The sequence below is a fragment of the Anguilla anguilla genome, chromosome 1 (assembly GCF_013347855.1).
Source record: "Anguilla anguilla isolate fAngAng1 chromosome 1, fAngAng1.pri, whole genome shotgun sequence".
Classification (NCBI taxonomy): Eukaryota; Metazoa; Chordata; class Actinopteri; order Anguilliformes; family Anguillidae; genus Anguilla; species Anguilla anguilla.
In genome coordinates, this window is record NC_049201.1 from 17,669,113 (window position 1) to 17,681,291 (window position 12,179).

At 40.7% G+C, this 12,179-nt stretch overlaps 1 protein-coding gene across 3 annotated transcripts in view; it reads right to left on the minus strand.

The window, feature by feature from the left end:
* Window positions 1-387: 387 nt before the first annotated feature.
* Window positions 388-12,179, minus strand: part of fsip1 (fibrous sheath interacting protein 1) — a 62,241-nt gene continuing 50,449 nt past the window's right edge. For all 3 annotated transcript variants that reach the window (XM_035406434.1, XM_035406408.1, XM_035406418.1), the window contains one exon: window positions 388-751. In XM_035406434.1, coding sequence (XP_035262325.1) covers window positions 485-751 — 267 coding nt within the window. In that variant the 3' untranslated portion in view covers window positions 388-484. The remainder of the gene's footprint in view (window positions 752-12,179) is intronic.

Consider the following 12,179-nt stretch of genomic DNA (forward strand, 5'->3'; position numbering starts at 1 on the left):
TGCATGATTCATTTCTAAATATCAAGAGTTAGTAATTCAGCATCTTAAAAAGACTGGTCTGGTCCGGTCATTTCCTCACTGATAGCTTTTCTGTCCCACAAACAGCAGATACTTGAAACGGCAGTGTGGAAAAACTAGCAAATGGTCCGCCAGTGGTCCCCCAACGCTGTAGGATCACATTTTCTAAGTACTAGCGCTTCTCCTACAAGTGGATTAGTTTTAAAAAATGCATGCGCACTTGATGCAAAAATAAAAAGCACAAAATCAGAAAACAGTTTCATACAGTTTAATTTAAAAGTAATTAAACATGCATCTGTGTTCGCATTTGTGTGTCTGTGTGTGGGTGTGTGCGTTTGTTTGTCCGTGCATGCGCCGCATGTGTGTGTACGTGCACACGTATCTGCATGTGTTTCCATGTATGTATATGTGTATGCGTGAGAGACAGAGAAGTGTGCTTTGTTGGCTTGCGGGTCATGTGACCTGATCACCCACACGGCGTGCCGTCTCCCAGCAGCGGCGTCTCCAGACTGCGGGCGCTTCTCAGCAGCTCGGAGAGCACGGAGTCTGAGAGCCGAGGCATGCTGTCCAGGAGTGAGCAGGGGCTGCTGGGACAGTTCAGCGAAGCCCCAGGGGACCGGTCCCCAGATCCGGCCCTAGACGCGGTCAGCGAGGAAGGCAGCCTGCTCAAGGCCACCACGCAGTCCTCCAACAGGCTGCTCAGCTGCACCTCCGACAGAACGGGTCTTCCACACTGCAAAGCGTGAAACACAGCAATGTTGCTGTACCAGTGTAACAATGCATAGCTCACATCTTACCGCATGACAGTTTTCTCTCTCCCTCATTTCCTGAGAGCCAGATAAAAAGTACAGTACCTATCCAGTAAACACAATTTTTAGACAACATCTGGCATGATCCAGATTCAAACCAGACCGCGTGGGCCCATCCAGGAAAACACTACAACACAGTAGAATCACTTTTTTTTGCTGGTGCTTAACTTTTTCATTCATATCATAACATTGTGTCATTCATAACACCGTGACAGCACTGAATTAATTTAATTTTGTACAGAAATGATCAGTTGCAGACTAATCATGGAGAAAATATGGCAACCCTGGATATGGTTACACTGTCAATGTGACTTCTATGCAACTTTTAACATCTGTTGATGTTAGGCTGCATTAAGTGACCTGTGGTTCCACCAGTGCTGGCAACATTCACTGACTCATACCCGCCACTCCACCCTAACAGCTGAAGCATCCAGAAATGCAATATTTGCATTAATAGCACGCCTCCACTGCAGCCTCCTCATCAGTGCATGCCTTGTGCAGATCCTACCTCTACTACACAAGCTAAATTTAATGAAAAGAAGCACAACCTCACCGAAAGCCATTTTCCAGGAATGTGCTTTCCTGTTGCTTTATTTAATATTGAACTATTCTGCGGGATCGTGAAATCCAAACTGCGATCTGATCACAGAGCTTGCATTGAACTGTCAAATGTGGATGAAACTCAAATTTGGCCTGATGTGATTGGACGTTGGAATTCCGATTCCAGAAGCTGCATGAAGTGACTACAGTAACCGTGGCCCTTGAGCCCCATAAATCCATCCAATGGTCCAGAAAGGCTGAAATTCATAAGACACTTATAAGCCGAAGCAAGTTTTCATCATGACTTCGTCATTACAGCCAGGGTGCAGGAGAAAACAAAACAGCACTTGTTACTGGGCAGACATTTCTTTCATCTAATGAAGTCTAATGAAGTCTATATCACAGCCTAATTCACTTTTTCATTGCATTAATTCGATGTAAAGTTTTGGTTGTGATACTGTGATACTGCATTGTTACCGAACCATGCAATATTTTACTTCCAGTATACTTTTGATTACATGCCATGGTTCATCATAAAATATTAAACATATTTGATATTTTCCAAGATATTAATATTGAAAAAAATCAATATTGCTGGATCCTCGGGGACTATGTATAGAAAGGGCTGTACTTCCTACATAGATCACCCAGTAAGGACACTCAGTAAATAAATACACACACATGAATGCTGACAGTCTGCATTTTAACCTCATATTACACATAACCTCAAATAACCTCATATTGTTTTATTTCAAATCCAATGTGCTAGAGTGCAGAGACAAAACAACATAAATGCAAATACTTTTGCATTTAACTGTATATACACATAACTACAGACTATTTCAAAGTCAATGGTTGTCAAAATCTAGTGTTCTTTAAACATCATTCCTTACATTGTCATTCAAATGTTTTCTATAGTCAGCCCTATTAAAGCATAACTTGGTAAATAACAGGCATATGGGTTTCTGCGGCAGCATAAAATGCTTTAGCAAACAGTGGGACACAGATGAATTCCTATGAATTTCTGGTAGTCGTAACATTGACGTCACAATCAGAAAAGCACAGCACATCACTGGATATAAACCATCACATATTTTTGCGCCTGCAATGTTTACATTGCATGAATTTCACAGAGAAGCTTGGTGACACGGTTCTGTGGAACCTTGGCTATTAGGAGCATCGCAAAAACACAGAGCATCACGTTATTTCCCCGCCTGTTTACAACTGCAGTGACAGAACACGTCTTGGTATTTAAAAACAATAAATTATTCTGTCTGTTACAAAGTTCCCCCGCATTAGACTTGGCCGTTTCACATAACTGCTTGGACAAAGCTCACATGGCCTAAATACACTTCCAGTTGGAAGGAAGATTGTTTTTCCACAGATATGAAGGAGCCCCTTTGCTGGGTCATCTGGCATCTGGGATGGCGGGAAGTTCAACGAGGAAGAGTCAATCAATCAAGTGCTGAAAAGACGCCGGCAGACCCTGCTGATGACATGCATAGAAGATACGGTTGAATGCCTTTACCGATATTTGGCAAAAGCAGGGATTAATCTCAAAACCAGAATGATTTTTCCATCTTGAATCTCAAACAACTGGGCTCCTTCTCTTTGTTTTTGTGTTTTTTCCTCTTTTCCTTTACAGACAAGAAAATTAAATTAGAAACCGTTTTTGAATGGTGCTCATGAAATCCTCAGAAGTACATACACAAAGAAATATCAAAATAAAAACAAAAACAATAAGCAATGGTTTATTGTATTTTCATGGCAAGACACCCATGACAGAGAGTACGGAAAAACCTCTGTATTTTAATCAGTGTGTACTCCAGTCAACATATTATGCATATTATAAAATATCATCACTCTCAGTGGGCTACATTTAATGTTAGTCTTGTACACATAACAGTTTAGTTTTGCATATGCTAAAGGTCTTAGTAAGTCAGGCCCTAAATCCCCTGTATAATGCATAATAGCACTAACTGACATCATAATTTGCCCTTCAGGGAAGCAGTAGAAAACTGAACATTAACTCAATATTCAATGATGAGGTGCAACCTTTTAAAGTTTGAGAACATCTTTTGGCAACATCGTTTGGCACATCGAATACTTTTTTCTGACTCAAACCTTCATATTATATGAGGTGAACTACGAGCCGTGTCACCTTGGCTACAGAGTGCTTTATTTGGTCAAACAGGAGAATCTTTGTGAACAAAATAGTCATGCTTTAACTTTTTTTTTTTTTTACTTTTTAACTGTCTGCTCTGGTCCCAGCAGATCTACCATTAACACTGGTCATTCCTGGTCACATAAGGTGATGCTCAACAGGAGTCTAAAGTAGTCTAGAGGAGTACCTTTAATTGCCCTCGGCTTCCTGCAGGGAAGCTTAAGAAACATCAGCGTTCCTCATTCTGGCCTTAAATACCCTTTCAGCTGGAGTTACAACATCAGGTCACATCCTGACCCTTCTGCAACCCTTCACTGTCTCTTGCTTTGTTGCAATTAGCTATGCTTAGCCAGACATAAACCATCCCTTGTCAGGTCAGTGCAATTTAATACGGCCAGTTGAATATCAATCATTCTTCAAACTACATTTCACCCACGGAATGAATATCTTGGTTAAATGGTCTCTCTACTTACTGATCTTATAGAGGCCTGTACAAGCTGGTGAAGGTGCATAAGAAACACACTCTTCCACCCAATACCCTATGGAAAAACTGAGTAACTGTTTCACAACTAAACATAGTGCAGACTGGCATGAAAATGAAAAATCTGGCCTCAAAAATATGAGCCTGAAGAAAAAGTTCTTCAACCATATCCAGTTCCTTATACATGGCTCCCCTACTGCCTGTGCCCAAAATTATTTGAAAGGGATACAACTCATAATATGACCCATTCAGGTAACTGGGGTGTGTGGGGGAGTTGAAGTTTTTTACTCATTCACAGACTCTAAATTCACAATTGCCGGAAAGGGAGCTTGTCATTCTCCAGCAGGAGATAAAGGTCCCATGGGGAGGCAGGATAAGCACCACTAACTTCTTCCAGGCCCCTACCAATTGACTTCAAGCACACCGCACTCCTTAGCTGTCCCAGCCTTTGCCGATGGACTTGACTCCACCCCCAGGACCTCCAGACCCCATGTCACAAAGGCACAGTGACCAACCACTGTGTCTTTGGTTGTTTGCAGCGGAGCCAGGTGATTTAGGTTATTAGGTCCAGGATTTAAAGGTATTTTCGTTTATTCATATTGAATAGGCCCCTTGTATTAATTTGTCAATGTGGTTATATGTATTAAGAGGCCACTTTAAAGTGATTTAGATGTTCTGAAATCCATTAAAAAGCAATGTTTCCTTCTGGAACCACTTCTGGATCCCGGCTCAAAGTACACAGCATTTCATTTAAGTAGCATCCCAAAACAAAAGTAGGCTATGTGACCAGAAGTCCACGTACTTATACGCTAACTACAAAACCAACAGTTTTTGTAAAGAAGATAACATTTCCTTATACTGTATCTCAACATATTATTGCTCTAATTCAATAAATCTATCAGTGCTTAGAAAAAATGAGAACATAAAAATGATTTCATGATCTCATACTAAACTTGCAGAATCCCAAAGAAAGCAATAAAATATGCTTAATACATTGTACAAAGGGACTGGTTAAAGGGTGAACATAAATTAGTCTATCAGAGAAAAGGAAGAAAAGTACACATTCTTTGTTATTCACCCACTGGCACTTGGGAGAGGCAATTAAAAGTTGTATCTTTTCATTTCCTAAAGCAAGCATGCTGTGCATCTACTATACTAGTAATGTTGACTAAATCTGGCCAGTAATTGGCCCAACTCCAGCACTGTGCATTACAGTTCCACCATTTTATAAGCTTTAAAGCAGCATTAAGTACCAAAACAGGAGGTAGTGAATCATTCTTAAATAATAAGAAGACAGAGCACAAACGTAGTACCATAGTGTAGCTGCAAAGCATCATTAAATACTGAAAAAAACTTCAAGCAACAAATAAATCTTACATTTAGAATATGTTAATAGTGCTTTGTAAATTACCCCTCCAAAACCAATCATCTATCAAATAAAAAGGAAATAATTTGGTCTTTTTGGTTTGAAATTTATCTGTACATATTTAACCAGAGTATAGTACACTGTAATTACTTATCCTTTCTTTCTTATCAACTGAAGAGTACTTGTACAAGAGACTGACCAAATGGAAATCTGGAGTAGACAAAGATAAATAAAAGGGTAAGTAGTGTACAATATGATGATGTTCTTATGATTTTAAATTTACTTCAATGAAAAATACTGAAAGAGAAAATTATTAGGTATGAAATCACAGTATGAATGTGGAATTTCACAAACAAAACTATGAACTTATTTCTTTTGTAAAGTGTATATAAATTAAGATACAAAATTGATTCATCTGGACCCAGGGTATCTTTTAGGATAAACTTCCTAAATTTACCTTTTTTCACTCTCTGTGAGAGATAAGCCGAGATTTGGTAGTAAGAGCTCTAATGATAAAGAAATTATGATTTGCTGATGCTATCAAATTTCACAAATCGATGCCCAATGCCATAAATTACTCATTCAAAGGTCTCATGCACAAAGGTCATCAGGAATAAAGGGAAACTTTAGTGTGAAATTATCTGCAATAAACAAATTTTATCTCTAACAGTATACAAAGTGTCCCAACTGGACTAAAATGAACACTGTTACAATTCATACTGCAAATGTTTCTATAACTGAAAAGCATGAGTGGATGAGGCTTAGCAATGGATGCTTCGCACAGCCCTGTCAGTTAAATCTCAAATACACATCATACCCAACATCTACCACCACATCCCTAATCATCCAAGGTGAGGTCCCACGCAATTGGCCACAGTGCTAAAGACACCTTGGTTTAACTAGTGCAGAAAAACCATACATCTCAGGCTTGCCACAACCAATCACCATCCCCTCCACTACTAATATGACTATTTGCAGCTGTGTCTTATCTTTTCAATTATGTCAACATCAGAAAATGTCACAGTAAAAAAGTTAACACTGACAAGTATGTGAGGCTGAGCACTGAAATTAAAGAAATTACAGCATTTGTCAACAGTGTATTTAGTAGGATTTGTTTTCACCCATCACAGCTGGTCAGGACAGGTTCAGTTCTCGATCAGAGTTCTGCAGACCTGCCAAAGTAAACCTAATGAATATATGATCCTTTCCCAAAGAAAATGGCCGCCAGATTGCAATCACAAAGTGCACCAATGAGAGGGATCAAACCTTTTCCATAGTCTTGTTGCCAGGGTCAGCAGTGAAGTGAAATGCTCGCTAATGCTCGCCAGGCTGAACTCCTCTGTGCTCGATTTAGTGCTGTGCTACTTCGGGCTCTAGGAATCAGTCCAGCCACCAAGATACTGGATTTCAGCTAACGGCATAAAAACACTGTGTTAACAGAATACCTTTCCAAGGAAATTAAACTGATTTGTTTCAAAGAAGTGGTTTGTTTCACCCTGTAAGTAATTAACGCTGAGGGGAGATGAGGTGATCAAGCCCAGCTGGACACTATGAGTGCATATGCACGCCATTTTACAGTTGTTCTGTGAGAAAACAGATTGGTCAGAGAATGCATGCCTTTGTGAAAATATCCGTTTGAACACGTTGGCTGTGAAACATGCCTCTTTATGGCCTGCGCCAAGTCAAAGGAAGTCTGCAGCTGCAGGTCCACTGCGGTCCACTCTCTGACAAGCACGCAACGTCCTCGAGGACATGTGAAATATTAGGAGGCTGTGTGAAATCAACAGATCCCACCATGGACTGCAGTTTTGCCCATGGCATAATGAATGTTGGTTGCATGGATGACAGCAAAGTATCACCCGATGTTGTTGTTGCCTGTAAAAAAAATGAGGCTAATTAGCCAGAGGCTAATCCAAAACCACTTATTTCCCTATTGCAGCCACAGAAATTACTTCACTTGGCATTATGACAAAATAATTATAACTGAAACGCACTGCATGGCTTCAATCCAGCAATGTAAACAGTCCATGCAAAATGCTGGCTGACATACGAAATAAAGGCTCTTAATTTGGAATGCGCATTTGAGCGAAAGACTGCCTTGTCTCTTGATCATGAGCTGGGAATTTTTATGGTCTGTGATAACAGGGCTGGGAAACTGTCTTTCTGGGCGAGAACACGTGGGCTACCCTTTTGTCCCAGCGCCACAGTCATGGAACACAAGCCCCGGTAGGTATGAGGGAGGAGACCCAGCAGGAGCCATCCATCACCGCCGATCCTTCAGAAGAACACAGCTTAACTGCTGGCATGCCCATGCCACTGAAGTAAGACAGTGGATCACTACCCGTCTAACTCATCTACTGCCGCAGAAGGGCACTACTGGAGCATGGAAGACATCTCTATCATCAGACAGGAAACCAGATTTTTAAGGCTTTGGGAGAGATTTTTCCCTCAGTTCACATCATCACATGGACAGGAGTTCCTATGAGTACTGAGACAACGGTCCCAAGAGACGCAGGCTGCATTCAATCACAACTCTATTTCCGCACAGCATTCTGGGAGGTCACAGTGGGTGCACTGGGCTGGGAAGGGGTGCCTGAGGCCCGAGGTTCTCTGAGTCAGAGAAATATGTAGAAGCAAACATTTGTCTGGTTGACACTTCCCAAGGAGGCACGTCTGCAGTGCACAGAGTGCATGGTAATGAACCCAGTCCACAGCAGACATTTCTCATAACCTTCAACACTGCACCGCATGCCAAACTAGCCATGTCAGATTACGTCATCAAATCCTCTGAGTCATTTCTACTCCGTTTGTATATCCTGCAACATTGTTTAGAGCTTAGAAGTCTTAGACGATACGGAAAACAGACAAAATCCGTAAAACTCACAGACGATGACTACATTCATCAGAAATCTGTATTGAATTCTTGGGAAAAATACATTTTCCATTCTTTCAGCATTTTAAGATTCAAGGAAGGACCAAATGGGCCCCAGGCCTGCTTTCGCAGCCAGGATTCAGCAAGGGCTTCTAAGGGATGACATCACCTGCTCTCTGTCTGAGTTCTCTACCACCATTTGTCAAGCTGACTGCAAACCATTACAAAGTGCTACACAGCGAAACACCATTTGCCCAAGGGCTCATAGTGGTCAGATATCCATAGTCAAGAGATGAAGTCATTCACACAGCTAAAAATCATACCAGCATCATACCAGCACCACTTTTCTCCTCCATACTAATTACAGAACTGGCCAATTTTACCATGGCCAGGAAATAAAGTGTGAAAGTGTCTTGCTTTAACTAGTTTGCGTAAATGGATTTTACATGAGTTTGCCATGAAAAAGACTCCAATCATAAAAACACTGATAACTCTCAAACTACAAATCATGCTATGAAATGCCTAAATGGCGACAGAAATACACTGCTATTTATCATGTTGAAAAATGGTTTAAGATCCCAACGTGAAATTTTTCCCTGGGTAGTAATACCAACAGTTGCAATGTGTATGCAGTGCCCTTTCAAGAAAATCTGAGAGGTTCATGTTAAAAAGGGAATTATTTCATATGCTACCCCCACCCCTCATTCCCACTGTTATACACACAAAGTAAAACTACAGTTCCCACACCCCCCACATTCCTCCCAATGTCCATTTTTGTACGTTTCTCACATTTCCTTTTCTGGCTGACACACGTACAATTTTCCGATAAGCTTCTTGTGCTTTTAGAGTTTGACGCCCCCATGCAGTGAGTCAATAAAACAGAAGCACTTGTGGGATTCTCGGCAGTAAGATAATCGCGGACCTCCCTTCACACAGGTGGCCCGTTGGGGGTTTAGTCCATCGGCTCACTGCTCTGAGGGCTCACTGTTCCTCTCGCAAAGTTAAACAATTCAGGGCTACCGCGGCAGAAAGCACGCTGCTCATATTACGAGGTCTATGACTTCGGTCACATACTTTGCTTTTTTTCCCCTGCCCAAGTCACCTGGGGCGTAGCTCTCCTAATAAAGCCAGGAATTCTTCTCAACACTCTTCCATTCAGGTGTTTCTATCATGCCAAGGTCTCCACATTTAAAAGCTTCTGCTAATAAATCAAAAGAGCTAGCATTTAGTGATTCTTCTGAAAGTCTGAAAATTGACCTGTTTTTTGAGTGCCACAGTATACAGTATACCTGTTATTTATGTGTCATTAAAGATATGGTGAATATATGAATATACTGGAGCAAAAATATAAGTTTGTATTTGACAGAATAAAATAAAAATATTTATTAGTGCTAGATTATTCTGTTACTGCCTGCTGCCCCAACCAGCCGACAGATTAGTGCATTATCCAAAAGTCAAAGATAAATAGCATGCATTCATTCTTAAACTCAATGTGCTTCGTAGAAAACCTTACAAATAATAGTTTTACACTTTAATATGTGCTCACTAATACGACTAAGAACTAATGTCAGTCAAAAGGTTTGTCAGAACATGTAAAGCCATAAAACCACAAAGTGACAACGTTTCTTCACTCTGTCCACATTTGAATAGCATATCATGTAACGCAAGATTGTGAAAAACACAATCCCACAAAGGCATAGCCCAACACCACATCTATGAGGCAAAGCAATATCTTCTCCACCACAGATGGACTGTACTTCAATAGTGAAGCTGCCTGCAGCTCAGTGGCAGAAAAAATGAGTTATAGTTCACAGATTCACACAGAGCCCTCTTCTGGCCTATCCACACAGGACAAGCAGACAACGCACAGAAGGGATATTTTCTCTAATGACAGGGTGCTTCCCTAAGCAAGCAGTACAGCTGAGCTGCCTTACAGTGGCACGTTATTACTTAGAACTGCACTGTGGTGGAATTTCCCAGCAGAACAAATGGTTTACTGCTTTCATACTGCACCTGCTTCATATGATCCCCAACTCCTCTGTAGTCACATGTGATTTTCAGGTGTTACCAGGCGAGAGGGATGCGCTTTTATGCCACTTCTTGCCGCAGACAACAACCAAGGAATAGCATTCAAAGAAAATAAGCCGGCTATTCTCACAATCTGGTACATGAAAAATAAAAGAAGCGCCTGTAGCTTGATTTGCAACCTATGTTCACAAGAACACTAGGCAAAATTTCAACATTCAGAGGTTAATATGCTGAGGAGAATATACTGACAGGTTTACAGTCTATTTAGCTTAGTTAGTCTTGTCTCTTTAAGGTTCTCAATAAAGGCCTCATCTAAAAAAGCAATGCTCCTACACATTTTTATCATGAATCTTCAATGTGAGACGCTAGGAGTAGGATCACATAAAATTGAAAACTGCCAGAAATAATACTTTCCCTCTTGCCAGGAACAAGAAGAGAGAAGAGACACTGGCTCCTGTTGATAAACCCAAACCTAAACAGTTTCAATATATCATATTGGCTGGAATTTTATTTTGTTTTTAAGAGTTTTTTGCAGGTCTGGGCAAGATGCCATTCAGGAAAATTATTAATGGGAGATGTAGTTCAACCCTCAACTTTTGCCCCTGGCAGGATGGAAGCATTTTTTTAAATGTTTTTTTCATGTGGTGTACATAAAAATCAGCAACAAGAACTGTGTCACAACGTAATTGCATTTATGTGAGTGAAACAGCTCAACAAAATTCAGCTGTAATTACAAATAAAGTGATTCTTACAAATCCTTTTAAAGTTCAGACAGTATTAACTGCCATCCTAGGATGAATGAGAGCACTCAGAAGCACAGACAGGTTCAGATAAGCATACATTTTTCTGAGGATGAATACGTTCAAGAGTGTTTCAGCTAATGCAGGTTATGAACAGGTACTGATAAGACTCATGCATCACATGATCCACTGCCTAATTCCTTCTTCATTTCAGTGAAATTGATAGTGGTGAACCCTTGTGAAACGTGCAGATGTTCTCTTTACACATTTCAGAAAATGCCGCACATTGTCCAAAACTGGAAGGTAACCACGCTGGATGGGTTTCTAATAAACAAAAAGACAAAAAAGGCGATCTCTCCGGAAAAGTTAATAAGATGCGTAAGGACACATTTTATACAATTTAGAATTACATTTTTTGTGTCTTCAACTTCACAGACCTTGTACTTAATCTATACATGCCTTAATTTACATGAGAAGCCTGTTAATCTCTATCATGCAAAATAAATACATTTGGACAACCTGCATTTTTATTATTTCATATCTGTTATAGTGCGACAAAGGTGGTCTTCCCTACTGTAAGATACAGTTGGCGACATGTCTATGATATTATCCGCACCCAAGAGGAACAGCTGAAAGCACATGTCCTTCGCTGACTTTGTGATAACAGCCATACAATAAATAATCTGTAGTCACTCACTTGAGATATATTACAAAAGGAAATATTTTATGGGGTCCCACATGTGTGTGCTTTGAATGTTGATATATGTACTGCCATTCTCTTCAACCCAAGCTGCTCGGCTGTCACTAAATTAGAAGCCCAACAGCAATATCTCTGTCTCAGCAGATGCTTAATAAGCATGCGGATATCAAGAAGCCAGCGAATTCGGTTAGGGGTAGAAAGAGTCTTTTAATTACCTTTACGTCTGTCTACCAGCAGCTATTAATTGAGGCCTATGAGGATGGTATCATATTCGGGCATTCTTGCCTCACTCAGGGGCAGTAGACACCTGGACGGCCCCCAAACGAAACCTAGCCAGGCCTGATCTTAATCAAAGGGATCCCCGTCCAGACCAAGCGCTTGCATAATCTCCCACCTTTATCAAACACATCTGCGCTGCCCCCCCCATCACATTCCTCGACGAAGACTTGAAAGGGAGAGGT